The sequence below is a fragment of the Sorex fumeus genome, unplaced genomic scaffold (assembly GCF_029834395.1).
Source record: "Sorex fumeus unplaced genomic scaffold, SorFum_2.1 ptg000010l, whole genome shotgun sequence".
NCBI lineage: Eukaryota > Metazoa > Chordata > Mammalia > Eulipotyphla > Soricidae > Sorex > Sorex fumeus.
The window spans coordinates 25830311-25850522 of NW_026606067.1; the positions used below are offsets into that span (position 1 = coordinate 25830311).

Here is a 20212-nt window from a genome sequence, read left to right on the forward strand (position 1 = left end):
AGAAATAAATGAAGTAAAAATGTTATCTGAGCATGTTTTGTGAAGACCAGTGACAACCACTCCACTCATTACATCCAACAAAAACTAATAGATCACTGCTCTGACTTCTATGCCATCTGCCCAACCTCAAAATAGGTGGAATTCTAGTAATTTTGACAAGAGAAACTAGAATATTTCTTTTCAACCTATACCAGAGTGCTTTCAAAACATTTCTTTTTTTGACTCCAAGTTCTCCAGGGTGTCAGCTCTGTCTGTTGCTTGTCAAATTGTCAAAGTGACAGGACTGAAATGCTTTCAATTTACGATGACTAAGATAGTATGAGCTTTGACAATACTGACATTTGGTTATTTTACACAATACCAAGTTGTTGAGATTGGTCATAGACTTTAAGTGAGTAGAATTTGAGGCAGAGAGATAGTACAAAAAGACGCTTGCCTTGCATGTGGTTTTACTACAGAGTTTGGGTGAGTATGCAGTATTTTCTAGACTTGCCTTCTAAGTCACAAAGTGATTTAAGTATTCAGAACCTAAAACACATCTGCTTTTAATTTATTTAGCATCTATTTGTCAGTTCATTGCTATGTATGGAGGTTAAGGAACTGTACAAATATAATAAAGGGGCCTTTTTTTTTCTTTTTTGGGTCACACCTGGCGATGCACAGGGGTTACTCCTGGCTCTGCACTCAGGAGTTACTCCTGGCGGTGCTCAGGGGACCATATGGGATGCTGGGAATCAAACCCGGGTTGGCCTCATGCAAGGCAAACCACACCCATAGTATGTGGAAGAAGTAACATCCCTACTATAAAATGGTGCATTACATGAATATATGTATGCTGGTGCATTCCATAAGTTGATGATTCTTCAAAGATTCAAGAATGTGCTGAAAATTTTACTATGCTTTTTACCTTTTAAAAAAAGGGGAGCATAGAAAACAACATTACATATTGCTCACACAAACACTAATTTTTTTTTTATACAAGTATTTCTTTTCAGAAGACATGAGTAGTGAGGCCGAACAAGCAGGGAGTCAGGCCAGCCAGTGAGCAGGCAGGCTGGGCCAGTGGACAGTAGCCAGCTACTGTGCCCAAAGACTGCTCTGTCTTAGTGGAAACAAGTGGGGTAGGACTAAGGCAGGAGAGCTTAAGGGTGGGTCCTGGCACAGGGCAGCACAAGCCAGGAGCATGAAGTAAACAGGAAGTACATAGATAACAACTTTCATACAGAGGTGGATGAAGAAATGATACAGAGGCAGATGGGGCCATCTCAGGAAGCTAAGTTATGCCCTGTGGAGACTTTGGATTCACCCTGAACACTAAACACGTCAGAATGCGTTAAGACAAGTGTGCAAATGGTCGTGGTCTTTGTGAAATGAATTTCTGTAGCCTCTTCTCTGTAATGCCTGCCCACCCCACCTCCATTCTAAACAATGAAGTCTTGAACAGACAAAGAGTATGAAACTCTGGGAATAAGAGACTAATAAATAAATCTCAAAAGAGAGCAACAAGCTTCAGAGATGCTGGACCCCAAAATCATCATCCAGTTAAAAGTTTAGCTTGAGCTGTATCACCATTTAAACTTTAGAATTCCTGGAGTGCGTGGCCACAAATGCAGCTGCACAACACCTCAAACTACACCAGTGATATACTAGGAGGAGCACACCACAGTGGACGGGATATAAAATAGAAAGCAACCAATCTTGAGTAAGCATATGTTAACAAACATGGTAGTAATCTCTTATACACGGGCATGATTTCTCCAGGGTGAGATGCAATAATCCCAACACTTTTCTAAGGAAATCTTTTTTTGATCATTTTCAGCAAATTAATAAGCAATACAAAATAAAATACGGAGGGCCTGTATTGGGGCAGGCTTGGGTGGTGGTGGGAAAATTGGAAATAATGGTGGTGGGAAGGTGTAATGGTGGTGGTGGAGTTGATGTTGGAATATTGAATGTAATCATGAACAACTATAAAAATAAATTTTTAAAAAAAATCTGGGAACAGAGATGAGTCTTATCTCAAGACATGGGAGTATCACAGTGAGTCTGGGAATACGACAGGTGCCAGGACGAGGGCAAGAGGACAGGTGGCAGGGGCAGAGAGAGGATAGTGTGAAGACAGAAGAGAGAGGACAGATGTGGGGACAGAGTGGAGAGGACAAGAGGGAGGGAGGAGGAGAGAGGGGGGAGAGAGAGAGATGATCAGCAACATTCTGTCTGCCCTCTTCCTCCCGTCTTCCTCCCTGAAAGAAAGATAGGGGCCTTTCCTGATTCTCCTACATTGATTTTGTTTGTGGGTGCCATACTAAGTAGTGCTCAGGACTTACTCCTGGTTCTGTGCCCAGGAATCATTCCTGGTGGGCTCACGGGACCATATGGGGTGTTGGGGATCGAATTTGGGTTGGCCGTGTGTGAGGCAAGAGCCTGCTAGTTCCAGCTCCTAAATTCTTGTTATATACTGACAGTGAGCCCACAGAGAATCTCCAGTTACCATTGGGTTATCCTTGTTAGTGCGTTCAGTTCTTTAGCAAGTGTACAAGCAGCACAGTCTGAAGCTGGATTGACTCCATGATGCCACGCCTTGGTAGGGTCCTGCTGCCCTTCCTGCTCCCTCAGCACTACGGCCTCACCCTTGCTTGCATGTCAACCTGATGTGATGTGCAGCCAATGGTTTTGATGTGTTGCTTGCAGGGGACTAGATGCTTCTCAAACCTCAGCAACCCCAGGCAGAGGAAATGTGGGACACCATGTTTATTCCTGGCATCAAAGACTTGAAGACTTGAATGGCTACAATTCCCAAACAAAAGGAGACAGGATACCTCTGACTGTTGAAGTGTCATTTCCGTTTCTGTGTGTCTGAAGTCCCCTTTATTGGCTCTTCTCTGTAAGCCGACTAGCATCTATATCCAGACTTCAACTCAGCTGCTACTAGCTCTAACTATGATCTGTGTAAGTTAGCCGGCCTCCCTGTGAGAGGCTGGGCTATACTAGCTGCCTGCCCTTTGCTGCTGAAATAGCGTCTACCTGGAGTGATGCACTAAAACACTTAAGCCAGCACAGCCTGGAGTAGGGCAAGAAACTTAATAAATGGGAGCAACTATATGGGCACTGATTTCAGTTTCTTCCTGTCATTTTGTTCAAATGACAACCTATATCCAGAAAAAAATCAAGTTTCCAGATCAGAGTTGAATGTCATCAAAGTGACTCCAGGCCCGAGGATCCTCCCTGAAAGGTGGCTCCTCCCCCTTCTCATTTCAGAAGGCTTTACCTGAAGGTACAGATGCCAGTCACTGCCTAGGAAGGAGAAAGGAATAGGAATTGCTAAGCTGGTTGGCAGCTTGCTTTATAAATACAGGAAGCAAGCTGTCCTGATGTGCCTAGAGCCTGTGACCTGTGCGCTCAGGAATGGAGTCTCACCCATCACCAGGATACGAGAGTAGCATGGCGCCCACCTCCAGGGTCCCAACACCTTCCGACGCCCAGTGCCTCCAGCCTCAACTGCTCTTCCTTCTGTAACCACTCCAGTTCTTGTCAAATCGCAGAGTCTTGCGGGGCCATTTGGCCAGGCCATGTGCTTTAGTTGTTCACACTTCACCTGTGAGTAGGACCATCTGGCCCTGCCCTACTGCTTCACTGAGCAGGGCACCCGTTTGTCCTGTGACTGGCTCCACCCTTTCAGTGACTGAGCAGTTTCCCACGGCAGAGATGGGGCCAGGGTCTGTGGGCATTTGGGTTGGTTGTGTTTTCTGGTGATGGGGAGTTAGAATGTTGACTCAGTTGCGGATCAAATAACTGGACTATTTTCGTGCTGTGAAGATGGGGGCACACATGACCTTTTTCAGTTCTTATCTTTATATTCTGGATAAATGTCCAGGACCGGGGCCCCAGAATCGCATGGAATTTCTATTTTAAATTTTGCTGTTTTTTGGTTTGGGGGCCATACCCAGAGCCGCTTGCATTCCCTCTCAGCTCTGTGCTCTGGTGCGCCTATAACTGCTCAAAAACAAACCAGCACACACATTGCAGTTCATGGCAACACCCTATCCAGTCAGTCTCAGCTTCCTTTGTTATTGTTGTCTTGTTTTTTGTTTTGGGGCCACACCTGGCAATAGGGATTACTCCTGCTCTCACTCAGGAATTGCTCCTGATGCTCGAGGGACCATATAGGATGCCAGGGATCAAAACCAGGTTGACTGCGCGCAAGGCAAATGCCCTACCCGCCCTATTATTGCTCGGGCTCCCGTCCTTAGCTTTTTAAAAAGGATCCACACAACTCTCCAAGCCCGTGTCCTCCCTGGAGCACGTATCTCTGTGTCTTTGCTTGCCTTTTTCTACTCTGGAAAAGCCTGTGTTCTCTCTCAGTATGACTTCTTCCCCTCTCCCCCCGCCCCCCCCACACACATCTTTCTAAATAAATTTCAGTAAAACCTACCTTCTATGTATATATATAAAAGTATCCGTACAGTTTTCTATGAGGCCTTGCCAATTGGCATTTGCCCCGCCTGTTGTTCGCCCTCAGGCGCTCTCCTTAAAGCGGAGGGCTCCGGCGTGGTGCCCTGTCCTTCGGTCCAGAAGCCGAGCCGTGCTCGGGATCGGGGCCGCCGGCAGGACACGCGGGTCCCGGTCCCCACCCCAAGTCCAGTAAGGCAAGAAGGCGCCGCAGGGCGCGTCGGCGGGAGCTTCGCTCGTCCCCGCCGCCTTCAGGGGCTGAGCCCACTCGCGGGGTCCTGAGCCTCCAGGAGGGCCTCGAGGATGGGAGCGATGGGAACTGGCTGGGAAGGCGAGGACGCACGGAATGAGGCCGGGAGGTGAGCGGCCCTGCTGCAGGCCCCTCGCGGGGGTCCCGGGAGGCTGCGGCCGGGACGGCCTAAAGGGCGTTTGCCTTGCACGCAGCCCACCGGGGTTCGATTCCCAGCATCCCATATGGTCCCTCGAGCACCGCCAGGAGTAATTCCTGAGTGTGTGAGCCAGGAGTAACCCCTGTGCATCGCTGGGTGTGACCGAAAGAGAGAGAGAGAGAGAAAAAAAGTGATCACCTTCGCCCATCCCTTCCCTGGACGCACCCCCGCCCGGCCCAGGAACGGCCCCTCCCCTCGGCCCTCCTTCCCCTGCGAACTGCGGCCTGGGCACCGCAGATTGGCCCTGCCAGGCCCGGCCCGCCCACCGGGACCAACAGCTGGATGAGGCGGGGCTGGCGGGTGGGCGGGGCGCAGGGAAGCAGTCTACCTGCCAGGTAAGTTAGGAGGAGGTCAGGAGAACACAGGGCAGGCCAGCGGCCAGGAAGAGCTTTTCCCTCTCGTCCGCCCTAGCCCGGAGAGGTGAGTTCACCACTGACCCACTACTGCTGACCCTGCAGCAGCATTGTTGCTGCGCATGTGCGGGCGGGGGGTGGGAGAGGGGGCGACGTGGGGAAACCCTCCGCTATGTCCCAGGTTTTCCAGCCTGTTCCTTCCTCCCTGGGCTGCCTGGGATTGGAGTAGGTGGGAAGTTTCTTCAGTGTTTTATGAAGACCAGCGCTCGGGTGCAGCTCTTGTCCATCTGCTATTTTGACGGATAGAGAGGGGTAGGAGTGACCATGGGACCCGTGAGAAGACAGGGCCCTGGTCCCCCTGAGGGTCTGTCAGGAAAGCCTCAAGGTTTTGTCAAATGTCTGTCTCAGGTGAACCTTGCCTTGGGGTCCCATGAGGCCACTGCAGTGGCATCCAAGCTCTCAACTATTTGTGAGGCTATTCGCAAGGGGGTGGGAAGTTTGGGTTCACTGAGAAAATATCCACCAGGTTGCCAGTTCATTTGATAACAGATAGCATTGATAATAGATAACTAGTTGGAGGGTCTAGTTTATGGGGGTTCAGTCAAACTGATTTTCCAGCACTTCAGGTCCTAGGCACAGAGACCGGTGAACAGGAAGCTCCTTGGCTGTGGGTAGGGCACCCAGCACGCAGAGGTGGTGCTGAGCGAGGCTGCACCTGGACGTTTGGCATGAGCTGGGCTTCTCGGCAGTGAAAATGGCCTGCTTCTCAGCAGCTGCACTGCGCAGGGTGCCACGCTTTTTTCCCCCCTCAGACCACTGCAAACAGGAGGACCTAACAGTGCTGTGTGCTCCTGGGACGCAGGATACAGCAGCTCACAGTCTTCCAGGCGCCTTCTCCAGCTCAAGGCACATCCCTGGGCGCCCTGGGAACTACAGGCATACCTAGTCTGAGAGAAGCTCCTCTCGGGACCCTCAACCGACGGGGTGCAGACTGTCAGGAGGAGACAACAGGGCCTTGTGTCTGCCTCAGGGGCCCGGTGCCTGTGCCCGCCTCCTGCGGATGCCCCAGCCTCACATGCCTCCATGTGTTTGCTCTCTCCAGGGCTTGCTGGTGCAAGTGCAGTGATTAATGTTTAATGTCTGAGCAGGCAGCCTGACTGGGCTGGGACCTCTCAGCCCACTCCCTTGTCTCCAAGGAGGTCAAAGGTTAAGGGATACCAGACTGCCCCCCTTGAGTGTTGTCCTCAGACTTCTTAACAGGCAGGAGCCAGGTCTTGATGACCACCCTGAAATAGACCCCCAAGTTCCAAGCTTGCAAAGTTGGTGGAAAGAAATGTCCAGACCAAGTGAAGCTGGCCAGAGAGGTGACCAGAGAGACTAGCCACACTTGAGGCTCTGTGTAGGAACAGGCATAACATGGTGCTAGATGGGGCAGCAGGTACTGAGTCTTCCTCAGGGTGATTTACAGACTGGGCCCGTGGCTCAGAGACCAAGTTGCATAGGTTTCTCTGAAGTTCTCTCTCCTTTAGACACAGCTGACATTGGGACAAGGTTGTGACCAGAACAGCAGCTTCAGGTGTTCCGTGGAAGGGGAGTGAAGGGAATGAGTGATCTTGGGCTCGGGTGTTCGGAGGGTGAAGTGGGGGCGCCTGCAAGGCTTCTCAGGCAGAGGGTGGTCATGGAGTCAGGTTCTAGCTGTCCTCTGCATGGCTGCCTGCAAACTGCTGGGCTCTACCCCTGCTTGTCCCAGACAGGAGAGCAGAAAGAGCTGGAGCAGAAGGGACTGTCTCCACCTGTCTGACCGACCCATGCACCAGAACGTAGCCACTCCAGGATGAGTCTGGTGAGCTGCCACAGTGCTGTCTCTTCCTGCTGCTCTGCTGTGGAAGGAGGGAAGTTCACCATGCAATGGGGAGTGGCCTGGGCAACCACGTCCTCTGAAAGGGAGAGGTGGCACCTTCTCACCCACTCAGATGATTAGATGAATTGCAGTGAATCACCTTTAGTATTGACCAACTGATATTTCAGATAAGAAAATGATCCAGAAACTGACCCTTGGATCCACACTGCCTTTCTCAAAATGATGCCGTTGTCTTGCATGGTTTTGCAGTCCTCATACTTCACAAGTGCTCACAAATGTTAGTTTGACTGAAAACATTGCCAGAATTCCATAGAGCCACATATTCTCTGGGAAGTAAAATACTTAATTATAAAAACAGATGGAGGGGCTCAGCACTCAGTACAGGTCAGTGCCATGCTCGAAGGCCCACTCACACCTTCGTGGCCAATCTCAGTTCAGTCCCCAGGCAACAACAGGTGCAGCCCTGGAGGCGTCAGGCCCTACTGGGGTGGTCCAGGTAGCCCCCAGCATTTCAGGGTGGGATCAGACTGTATCCTCAGGTCCTTGCACGGAGTCACCTGTGGGTTGGCTGAGTTCCACCCGTGGGGCCCGCAGGCATCCTGAGCGCCTCTCAGATACCTTAAGTAAATGAACTAATTAAATAAGATAGATGCAGAGAGAAAGGAGTCGATCTCCCAGCAGCTCATCTCAGCAGGCTCACTCACCCAGTGTTTTCTGAGCATCTCTGTGTGACCAGGTCAGGGGGATGCCCTTCACTGCTATGCTTTCTGACTCCCAGGGACCTGGTTTCTCTCTTCAGTGGCTAGTTCTTCTCTTCCTGCCCCCTTGAGGGCCTCCTTCCAGGCAGAGGGGCCTTGTGCTTGCCTGTTCTATGAATGGCAGACCAAGTCACCCAGTAAAGCTAAATCCGGTTTTGGCACTAGAGACACTTATTGGCAAAAGCCTATAGGACACCTGCCCTGGAATTCAAGTCCCACATCCCGGTCTCAGTTGGAACAGACTTTTCTAGAGCATCTTACCTAGAGTTGTGGTCAGGGAAGACAGTACAAAGTGTGGCCTATTGTGGGGGTCTAGAGACTCAGGATCAGGCCAACGGCCTTCCCATTCTTACTTTCTCTCCTTTCTGTTTGACCTCAGCACCATCTTTTAACCAGGTTTTATTAGAAGTTGTGTCTTGGTTTTTTTTTTTTTTTTGCCTAGAAGAGTCTTTTGGTGGGGACAATGTCTCACAAACAGGCAATGGGAGTCCTTGGGACAGTGGAAGGGAAGCCCTGTGTCCCCAGCCATGGAGCCAGGACCTCTCAGCCCCTCCCCAACCGGTTCCTTCATCAGGGGGCCTTCTTGGGAGCCACCAAGGGGAGAGGGTTGGAACCTGACACTGGTAGTAGTAAGAATGTTGCTCTGCGGGCTGTGGCCACCATGGCCAGGTGCTGTAAGCACAGGGCTTCAGTGGGAGTACTCCCCGTTTCCACTCGCTGAGAGCCAGGGGCCCACCAGACTGTCTCCGGGTGACACCGGCAGATAGCAGAGCTGAGATTTGAGCACAGACCTCTCATGCGAGAGGGGGCTGGGGGACGGTTGCCCCGAGGAGTGAGGTCTCTCCTGCCCGGACCCTCCTTCCACCCTCACTGCAGCTTCTGTGCGCGTGGGGCCATGCGGGGCCTCCGTGGGCTGGTGCTGCCTGTGGCCCTTCCTGCTCGCTGCCTGCTTGGTGTCCCTGCCGTATGCTGCCCAGGGCTGGGCTCACAGTAGCTCTGATCCTTCTCTTTCAGGCCGGCTGGGGACCTTCTCCGCTTCTCTTCGCTTCCCCTCTGGGGGCCCTTTAGCTGCCCCTGCACCGCACCTTGCTTCCGGCTATGCCTGAGAAGGAGCCGTGGCCAGTGGGGCCTGGCTCAGCACCCAGGACCCAAGTCGGCAGCTGTGACAGCATGAAGAGCCCTGCCTCCGCCTGCTCTGGATCTGTATGTACCTCCATGCTGCTGCCTGCCCTGCCCCACCCCGCCTGCCTCCGCACAACCCCGCCCTTCCTCACTGCCCTTGGCCTTTCATCTTTCTGTCAGGTTATGAGTCACCCCTGGCTCTAGAGAGAACAGGTAGAGACAACCTTGGGAGTGGGAAGACCGCCGAGATTTCTGTTTCCATAGGCTGGGTTGGGGAGAGAGAGCAGGCTGGCGACCTGAAGCTGTGGGGACACTTGACTCATAGGGACCCTGCAGTTCTTCGTGATGAGCAGCAAGATGAGAGGCCTGCCCTCTGGAGCCCCACATACCCAGTGCTTGGTCAAGAGTTTGTTGGACCGGGGCTGGAGCAATAGCACAGCGGGTAGGGCGTTTGCCTTGCACGCGGCCGACCTAGGTTCAGTTCCCAGCATCCATATGGTCCCCTGAGCACCGCCAGGGGTGATTCCTGAGTACAGAGCCAGGAGTAACCCCTGTGCATCTCCGAGTATGACCCAAAAAGCAAAAAAAAAAAAAAAAGAGTTTGTTGGACCTTGGGCTTCATTCTTTACCAGTCAGGTGCTTCTGTTTTCAGAGGGATGAGATATTACCATAAGGCTCTTGGAGGCAGTAAGCCAGAAGTCTGTAAGGCTCTTGACACACAGCTCTGGGTTAAAGAGAAATGGCAGGGGGGTGTCGGTGGCTGAGGGACTCCACAGTCCCTGCATCTCCTTCTGCCAAGGCCTAGAACAAAGCACTTCTCCTGGGTCTGACTAACCATGTCCATGAAGCAGGTGCTGTCTGGCAGTGCTGATGGGTGACCCCAAGTGGGAATCCCCTGTGTTCTTCATGGCCCCACACGTCACCGGCCTTGGAAAGGCAGGTTGCATTACTTTAACGAAAAAGAGAGAGCTATCCACAAATGTGAAGGCTAGCTAGGGCATGCAGAGTATCAGGACTGGGAGAGAGGTCTAGGTTTTGGGTGGAACGCAATCCAGCTGGTTCAGAGAGTTTGGGGACAGTTTGATTAGAACCCATGATGGCCGGGATATGGACATCCTCCTGACTCTGTGAGGCTGAGCCTGATGAGTCATTCCTAGCCACTGGACAGGCAGTGTAACAGGTATGGAAAGTTTCAGAATGAATCATCAGCAGAGCAGAAATTCAGAGCTGGGTTTTCTTGGCAAGCCTTCCGGAGGGTGAGAGCCATAAAAAGCAACTCGATTCAGGGAAGCCTGGTTGGCCCAGGGCCTCTAAGAGCTGGTGTGGGTTTCCCTGGCCATGTGGGTTTCTCAGCCCTCAGGGGAGCACAGGGAATCAGAGATAGTTCCCACCAGCCCACCCTCACCTACTTTCCCCCATATCACCCGGCTCTCCCAGTGGATTTGCAGAAGTGTCCCAAATCACAGGACAGGTTTGATTATACCAGGAGGGGACGCAGCCACTTCCCTTCTCTGCTCATCTCTGACCTCTCCCATGAGGGCAGAACTCTGTGACACTTTTCTGATCCTGTTGGAGGGTCAGGAGCCATGAGGTGACCTGGTATGTTCTCCCATACATCCTACATGCCCCCTGAAAGGGACAATGACCTTCTGCTGCCGCCACCCTACCACAGACTGTATGCTCTGTCCACTCAGCCCAGCCCAACTTTTCAACCCTCCACCTGAAGTTAATATTTGCTTAAGAAATGCACACTTATTTGAATGTTAGCCAGAACCAGATGCCATAAAAAAAAAGTAAATACACCAAGGAAGAGATCCTGTGTGGAATGCACTTCAGAGTCACATGTAAGCAGGCTGGTCCGTGACTGGACGTCTTGCTGTCTTCACCGACTGACTTGGTAGCATCTCCAGTTTGTCCTCAAACTGTCCTTGACATGCCAAATCTAGTAAGCAGAAATGCCTTGAGAAGGAACTCCGTTCAGGTTTAAGGTCAATTGTATCGCCCATGAAAGTTAGTGCTAGATCACAGACGTAACAAGTGCCATCCTTGCTTCAGGCACCATGAGGACCCAAATCCAGGACTGCCTCTGATCTGGGGTCCCCAGCATCCCACCCAGAACCAAGTAAGGAAGGTCACTGATCACCAGTGGGGCACAGCCACTTTCCTTCTGCCCAGCCAGCCAGAAGGGCTATGCCCGAGGGAGGGGCGGCCGCCCACCTGTCTGTCCTGAGCAGCAGTTTCAGGCAGCCTTGCCAGCAGGCGGGCAGAGAGCCTTGTGGAAAGTTTCCAGCCTTTCAACATTCCTGCCTCACTAAGGTGTTTCTTACCCACAGTTTCTGTAGCTGTCTCTCCCTCCCCTCCAGAGTGACAGCAGCTTTGACTTCCTGTCTGCTGAGGAGAAGGCATGCCTGCTCTTCTTGGAGGAGACCATTGGCTCCTTGGACACTGAAGTTGACAGTGGACTGTCCACTGATAAGTCTGAACAGGTCACAATCCCTCAAGCACCTGCAGCTCTGCCCACCACACAGCCCACCTCTCAGGGTAAGAACTGCTCTGGGCAGCGTCTCCACCAACCTCCAGAATGGCCCTTCTGGGTCCTCTGCTCTGGGGACTACCCTCATGTGTGCTTTCAGTTACAAGAAGGCCTCATCCCAGTGGGAAGAGGGTTCCCTCAGGGGACCTCCCACCTGTCTCTGGAACCTGGGACTTGCTGGGTGTGACCAGCTCCACCCTCCTGTGGAGAAATGCTAAGGAGATATGGTCACAGGGGTGGGAAGCTGGGTTGAGGGCTGGCTGGGTGCTCCTGGGGCAACCAAGTCAGTTTGTGCTAATCTCGAGGGCCCAGAAAGCAGCTGCAGGAGATAAGAAGTGGGCCCCGCTCACCCCCCGGTACTGAGGACACACTGAGGGAAGGCACAGTGCTGATGTGGCCCTTAGCGTGGGCCCAGGGACACGCCCCTGGAAGCAGGGTGCTTGCTCAGTGGTGCAGTCACTGAGCAGGGTGTCCCAGAGACTGGTCCTCTGGGAGGAAAGAGTCCCCAAGCCCACATCACTAAGGCAGGAACAGTGTGACCTGTGGAGCCAACCCCTCAGGTGCTTCTGGAAGGTGAGGTGGAAGAAAGGGGACCTGGTCCCGCTGAGCAGTGCCACCTGCCACCCTGCACTGGTCAGCACTGCCTCCCGGCCCAGAGCCCAGCAAAGGCTTGAAGGGCCCCTGCGAGCTCTGTCTCGGCCACTGTGGCTGGCGTCCCAGCCTGTCTCTGTGGTGATGCTCAGTGAGTCCCAGGGAAGCAAAGGCCCCACTCCCCAGCCCTGTGCTGCAGGTCTCACTCTGTCTGTCTCCTGACCTTGCAGACCCTGCAGAAGAGGCAGCGTCTCCACCACACCCTGAGAGGGGGCCTGGTTCTGAGCTCCATGGGGTAGCCCAGCCTGGCTGGGCCTTCTGCACCGGCTCCCACAGCCTCCCCAGAAACATCCATATCAGCAGACACCGTTCCCTAATGGGCAGAGCCCCTGAGACTGCCAGTCACCCCGCAGGAGCTTCTGAGGGGCTTGTCCAGGCACCTAACCGGAAACAGAGTGCCAAGGTCCCAGCTGGAGAGGCAGTACTGGGTGAAGTTCTCATCCCCCCACCAGAGGGGTTCCGGGACGTCCGGCCTGCGCTGAGCTCAGAGCCCCAACTGCCCTCCGGATCAGGGCAGCAGCTCAGAGCCCTGCAGAGAGAAGAGACTCGGTCAGAGACCATGGCCCAGAGAGCCAATGAGGCAGGAAGTACCCGGGCTCCTTCGGGAGCGTCCTCCCAGGATAGAGCTCAAGAGAGTATAGCCAAGTCAGGGGGTGACCCAGAGACCCTGGCCCTCATCACCACCCCCAAGGCCCGGAAACTGCCTCCAAACATTGTTCTCAAGAGCAGCCGCAGCAGCTTCCATGGGGACCAGCATACCTGGCTGGCCCGTCCTTCTGAAGCTATCTCCGGGGACTCTGGCCTGGCCTCTCCGTCCCTGCAGGAGCAGAGGCGGGTGCGCCGCGAAGCTCTGGAGAAGCTGGGGCTGCCCCAGGACCAGCAGGAGCCTGGTGCTCATGTAAGCAAGCACGGCAAGCTCAGGGACCTCCGTGCTCCAGGCCCGGCTCTGCCTACAGCACCCGCTCAGCCCACACCTCCCGTTCTGGCCCCTGGAGCCCCCCAGGTGCCTCCTCCAGGAAAGGCTCCTCCCCAGCGTTCTTTTCCAGACAAGGCCCAGACTCCTGCCCAGGATCCCGCTGCAGGGAAGACTCCGGTGCTCACATCCAGGCCCATTCCTATTCTGAAGTCTCAGGGGTCCCAGAGCCCCCCAGCTCTGCAGAAACTCGGCTGGGAGAAGCCTTTGCGGGAGAGCGGCCTCCCTGGTCTGAGGCAGATGAGCTTCAAGTCCAACACTCTGGAGAGGTCGGGCGTGGGCCTGAGCAGCTCCTTCTTTGCAAAGAAGGGTCCCGGCCCCCAAGCCAGCAGCTCTCTGGAGAAGGCCTCCTTCCTGGACAAGACCTTCTCTGATGCCCAGCGTCGCCATCGTCCCCGCCCTGCCTCCCTGGGCACTGGCAAGGACTTTGCAGGCATCCAGGTGGGCAACCTGGCCGAGCTGGAGCAGGAGCAGACCTCCAAGCACCTGGCCTACCACGGACAGAGTCGTGACAAGCTGCCCCGCCCTCCCTGTGTCAGTGTCAGGATCTCCCCCAAAGGGGTCCCTGATGAGCACAGAAGGGAGGCCCTGAGAAAGCTGGGCTTGTTGAAGGAGTAGAATGGTGGCCAGCAGGGCCAGAGGATCCCACATTTCCATGAGGTGCCTTGGAAGTGCTGGGAGAGACAAACCCACGCACACATATGCCCAGAGTGGTCGTACCTGCACAGTCCACTTCCTGAAGATGACTTCTACAGGAGGTGTGTATGAATGTGTGCGCAAGTGTGTGTGAGTGTAAGTGTTTGTGTACAGTGCGTGTGTGCAAGTGTGAGAGTGGGTGAGAATGGATGAGTGTGAGTGTGTGGTGTGTGAGGAAACATGTTGATGGGGGAGTGTGTGTACATGTGAGTATGGGTGAGTGTTTTGGTGAATGTATGTTAATGTTGGTGAATATGCAGACTTCTGAGTATATGCCTGCATTTGTGAGTGTGGGTGTGAGAGAAAGCTGTGTGTTTAGAGGTCTGCTTTGTTGGAGATACCATTGCAGTGGTCAGGGTTCACCATTGCTGGACATGTGTCCCAGGAACCCTGTTATAAATGGGATGGACTCAGGCCTTGCTGGATCCTCTCTCAGGCAAGATCCTCTGGACCAGGCACCTAAGAGGAGCAGGATGTATACTGTAATTCAGATTCTCAGCTGGCAGACAATAGAGGAGCCCTGTGTGTTTGTGATTGTGGCATGAGTGGCCTCAGGGCTCATCTCTGCCTGGGGTGGGTCCTTTGCACAGAATCAACAATTCCACAATAAAACATGTATGAGTCTCACTCCTTGCTCCTGTTCTTCTGCTCCTCATCCTCATTTAACCAGCACATCCCCATGCCTGTGGGGCCAGTCTCCCCCCAGCAGGGAGCCAGAGCCCAAATGCTGAGACTGTGCAGACGTTGTTGATGTGGTAAATGATATTCATCTCATCAGTCACTCACTGGCAGACCTATGTGACCCACAAGTCTCTAAAGGTGCCTACACAACACTCAACCAATCTGTTTGGGATAGTGACTGCCTGTGGGAAAGATTACTCTCCACGGTCACTGTCTGAGGAGGGAACAACTGTTACAGACACTATCTGAGGAGGGGGTGGCTGTCTGTGGACACTGTCTGAGGAGGGGATGGCTATTCATGAACACTGAGGAGGGGGCGACTGTCCATGGACACTGTCTGAGGAGGGGGTGACTATTCATGGACACTGAGGAGGGGGTAACTGTCCGTGGACACTGTCTTAGGAGAGGGTGACTGTCCATGGACACTGTCTGAGAAGGGAGTGACTATTCACTGAGGAAGGGTGGTTGTCCGAACACACTCTCTGAGGAGGGGGTGAGTGTCCATGTTTACTATCTGTGGGGGGGGGGGTGACTATCCACTTGTCAGTATCCACAGACACTGTCTGAGACGGAGAGACTCTCTATGGGCACTGAGGAGGGGGTGAGTGCCCGTGGATGCTGAGGAGAGGGCAACTGTCTGTGGACACACTCTGAGGAGGAGGTGACTTTCTGTGGGCACTCTCTGAGGAATTGATGACTTCCCCTGGATACTGCACATTAGAGACCGAGTGGAACCCTTCCTTCTAATTCCATGGGCACAGCGACCCCCCTCTGTGCCATCTACACAATGCCGCAGCTAAACACAAAGGCGCACCAAGGCCCTCCAAGCCCTCAGGTGCCCCGAAACCCCAGCTGTCTGCAGTCAGGATCACGTTCAGTGTGTGTCTGAGCCTTTCTGTGGAAAGCAGTAGTTACCCTGATCCCCTGGGCAAGTCAGGCCAGGTAATAAACTGCTCAAAAGCTTGTGGGGACAAGGCTGTGTGCAGGTACTGAGTGCCCTGGAAAAGTGTGTTTTATGCTGTGCCCTGGTTGGGGTCCAGGAGCCCACAGGTGGGGGAGCCATGATGGGAGGGATCATCTTGTCATTTGAGGGTTTCTGGGTCACATTAGGGGTCAGAGGTGACAAAACATAGCTCTGATGAGAGAGCAGGGGAGGGACAGAACTCCACCCTGCTGTGGCATGTGTGGTGTGGGTGTGCCTGTTTCTGTGTGCACTCTCATACCTCCTCCTTCATCACCACCACCCAGGTCAGGACCCATGTGTCACAGCTGACAGGTGATGTGGACACCACAAGGCTGACCAGGCCCTGGCTCATTACAGACTCCCTCAAGTGAGAAGCCTCCTCCCCTTGCTGCCCAGGACTTCCTAGACGTGAATATTCTGCTTAGCTGCTTCATATGAATGTTTGGGTTTTTTTGGACAAAAATTACTTTGTATTTTTTCGAACATTCTTAAAAAATGTTGGAATAAAGCACTGCGATTTACAAAGTTATTCATAGTTGAGTTTTAGATGTACAATATTGTAGCACCAATCCCACCACCAGTGTCAACTTCAGTCCACGAGTGCTCCCAGATCACCTCCTGTATCCCCCCTGCCCCCCTCCCCCCCAGTCTTCTATTTTGACAGGCACCTATCTAGGTTTGGTTGTTAAAGCGTGAGTCTCTTGATTTCAGTATTTCTGACTTTGTTATCTGGGTATTTGGCTTTATCATCTTTTAATACCACCTTTGTATCTGACTCCCCTGACCTGGTTCTTGTTACTTCTCATCTGTCTCTTCTTCCTCTCCCCTTCACTCATTTTTTCCTTATTCTTCCTATACACTGGGACCAAGGTTGTTCTAGGCACATCATAAGACACTAAATACCCATCTTCCGGAATTGCCGGAATTGCCGTATCATATTTGATAGGGTTCAAATATGGTAACACCTACGAGGGCGATTAGAGGTCGCCCCAAAAGCCTCTATCCCTCTCAGAAAGACTGGAAAGCTACCAAGAGTATTCCGCCCGCACGGCAGAGCCTGGCAAGCTATCCATTTTGTATTCGATATGCCAAAACCAGTAATTACAATGGGTCTCATTCACCTGACTCTGAAGGCTTCATCCATCCCTTTAAAACATTGCATTCTCTTATCCAGTTTTTCTAAATACTACATGTGAGTGATATCATCCTTTGTTTATCCTTTTCCTGGCTTACTTCATTTAACATGATGTCCTCTAGTTCCATTCATGTTGCTATGACTTATATGATTGCGTCATTCTGTACAGCTGTGTAGTATTCCAGTGTGTGTGTGTGTGTGTGTGTGTGTGTGTGTGTGTGTGTACCATATTTTAATGATCCACTTATCTGTCATTGGACATCCAGGTTGATTCCAAATCTTAGCTGCTGAGAGCTACAATGAATAATGAAAATATTCTTTTGAGTGAATATTTTTTCTGTTGGGGGGGTGTTAAATACCCAAAAGTGGAATTGCTGGATCATATAGATGCTCAATTCTGAGTTTACTGAGAACCTTCCATACTGTTTTCCCTAGGGGTTGGATCAGACAACATTTTCACCAGTAGTGGATGAGAGCTCCTTTATTACCACATCACTGCCAACAGAAGTTGCTCCCAGTATCTTTGATAAGTGCCTTTCTCGTTGGTGTAAGATGATTTCTCATTGTCATATTGACTTGTATTTACCTAATAATAAATGATGATGAGCATTTTTTCACGTGTCTGTTGACCGTCTGTTGGTCTTCCTCAGAAAAGTGTCTGTTCGTTTCCTCTCCTCATTTTCTTCTATAGGACTTTAAATTTTCTGGTTGATTGTTATGAGTACTTCATAGAACCCTTTATCTGATGCATTGAGTGTGAATATTTTCTCCTACTCAGTTAGCTGTTCGGGCTGGAGTGATAGCACAGCGGGTAGGGTGTTTGCTTTGCACACAGCCGATCTGAATTTGATTCCTCTGTCCCTCTTGGAGAGCCCGGCAAGCTACCAAGAGTATTCTGCCCACATGGTAGAGCCTGGCAAGATCCCCGTGGTGTATTCAATATGCCCAAAACAGTAACAATAATTCTCACAATGGAGACATTACTGGTGCCCACTTGAGCAAATCGATGAACAATGGGAGGACAGTGCTACAGTGCTACTTTATAGATTCAGATCTGATCTCAAGGTCTTCTATTTACTTTGAGTTGAATTTTGTATAAGGCATGAGATATGGATCCAGCTTTAATTTATTGCATGTGGTTATCTAATTCTCCCAACACTATTTGTTGAAAAGGCTGTCTTTATTCCATTTCATGTTATCAGCTCCTTTGTTAAAAATTAGCTGACCATTTATATGGGAGTTTATTCTTGGATATTCTATTTTGACCCATTGGTCTTTCTTGATTCCAGTACCATGCTGCTTTGGTCACTATGAACTTGTAATATAGATTCAAGTAAAGTAGTGAGATTCTTCCGAATTTCTTGTTTTTCAGTATGATTTTGGCTATGTGGGGTCTTTTATGGTTCCACACAAATTTTATAATTGCCTGGTCTAAGCCCTTTAAGAATGTCGTCTGAATTTGGATAGGAATCACACTGAATCTATATAGTAGTATAAGTAGATGGTCATTTTGACAGTGATCCTTCCAATCCAGGAACATGGAATGTTTTTTTATTTCCTAAGATCTTCTTCAATTTCTTGGGTGTTTTGAAGTTTTCATGGTATGGAACTCTCACCTCTTTTGATAAACTAGTTCCTAGGTACTTGATGTTTGTGCATACTAGTTTAGATGGGATAGACTCTTGGATCTCTTTCTCTTCTCTTTTACTATTTGTATAAAGGAATGCAACCAATTTTTACTTATTGATTTTGTAGCCAGTCACTTTGCTATGTTGGTTTATTTATAGAAACTTTAGAGTGAACTCTTTAGGTTCTTCGATGTATATCATCAGATCACCTGCAATTAGAGATAATTTGACTTCCTCTTTTCCAATTTCCATCCCCTTGAGTTCTTTTTCTTGCCTGTGATGTTACTTCTAATACAAGACTTCTAATACAAGAGAAGGGACAGTGGGCATTCTTGTCTTGTCCCTGATATTAGCAGAAAAGCTTACAGTTTTTCACCATTAAGGATAACGTTAGCGAGCTATTGTTCTCTGCCTTTCTCTTCCCATTGCTGACGTGGGTCGGTTCTCACCAACTTCCAGCTCACCATCTTCTGACCAAACATCATGCCTTCTATTAAGTTGCAGAGTTCCGATGGAGAGATATTTGAAGTTGATGTGGAAATTGCCAAACAGTCTGTAACTATCAAAACCATGTTGGAAGATTTAGGAATGGATGATGAAGGAGATGATGACCCAGCTCCTTTCCCAAATGTTAATGAAGCAATATTAAAAAAGGTTATTCAGTGGTGCACCCACCACAAGGATGACCCCCCTCCTCCTGAGGACGATGAGAACAAAGAAAAGCGAACAGATGATATCCCTGTTTGGGACCAAGAATCCCTGAAAGTGAACCAAGGAACACTTTTTGAACTTGTCCTGGCTGCAAACTACTTAGACACCAAAGGTTTGCTTGATGTTACATGCAAGACTGTTGCCAATATGATTAAGGGGAAAACAGCTGAGGAGATTCGTAAGACTTCAACATCAAAAATGACTTTACTGAAGAAGGGGAAGCCCAGGTACACAAAGAGAACCAGTGGTGTGAAGAGAAGTGAAATGCTTTGCCTGACACTGTAACACTGTAAGGATTGTTCCAAATATAAGTTGCACTGCTCTGTTTATAATTGTTAATATTAGACAAACTGTAGACAAAAGCAGCAGCAAATCAATTGTATTAGCGAATATTGTCCTCTTTGCGTGTGTAGTTTGGGTACAGATTTCAGACCCAAAGCTTGAGTTTCTTCTCTTATGATCAAAGTTTTTTTTTCTCCCTTTTTTCTTTTTTTTGCTCCGAATAAAACTGAACAGGGGGTTCTCTCTAGAAAGTGGCATCTTGGACTTTCCCTCTTTTGTAAAGCGATTTCTGCCTAGTTTATTGTCTAGTTGACTTCAGTGACCTATTAAAAGTTGGCCTTGTAAACAATAAAAAAAGAATAACACTAGCTATAGGTTTTCTATCGATAGCTGTTACTAACTTGGGAAGATTCTTTCCAGCCCTATCTTATAGAGGATTATTTTTTAAAATCATAAATGGGTGCTGGATCTTATCCTCATGTTCTATAGCACTGCACTGTAGCACTGTCCTCCCATTGTTCATGGATTTGCTCAAGCGGGCTCAGTAACGTCTCCATTGTGAGACTTGTTGTTACTGTGTTTGGCATATCAAATACGTCACGGGTAGCTTGCCAGGCTTTGCTGTGTGGGTGAGATACAGTCAGTAGCTTGCTGGGCTCTCCGAGAGGGGTGGAGGAATCGAATTCAGGTCGGCCAGGTTGGCCGCTTGCAAGGTAAACGCCCTACCCGCTGTGCTATCGCTCCAGCCCTCCTCCTCCTCCTCCTCCTCCTCCTCCTCCTCCTCCTCCTCCTCCTCCTCCTCCTCCTCCTCTTCCTTCTCCTCCTCCTTCCCCTCCTTCTCCTTCTCCTCCTTTCCTTTCCCCTTCCTTGCCCCTTCCCCTTTCTCTTCCTCTTCCTCTCCCTCTTCCTCCTCCTCCTCCTCTTCCTCTTCCTCTTCCTCTTCCTCTCCTCCTTCTCCTCCTCCTC

At 50.9% G+C, this 20212-nt stretch overlaps 1 protein-coding gene and 1 pseudogene across 1 annotated transcript; both read left to right on the plus strand.

The window, feature by feature from the left end:
• Positions 1-8669: 8669 nt before the first annotated feature.
• Positions 8670-13832, plus strand: CUNH1orf116 (chromosome unknown C1orf116 homolog). Its single transcript, XM_056110557.1, has 3 exons — positions 8670-9073; positions 11356-11533; positions 12530-13832. The coding sequence occupies exons 1-3, from the start codon at positions 8969-8971 to the stop codon at positions 13765-13767; spliced, it is 1521 nt and encodes a 506-aa protein (XP_055966532.1). The 5' UTR covers positions 8670-8968; the 3' UTR covers positions 13768-13832.
• A 4828-nt stretch (positions 13833-18660) lies between these two features.
• LOC130019971 (S-phase kinase-associated protein 1-like) lies at positions 18661-19595 on the plus strand (annotated as a pseudogene).
• The last annotated feature ends 617 nt before the right edge of the window (positions 19596-20212 follow it).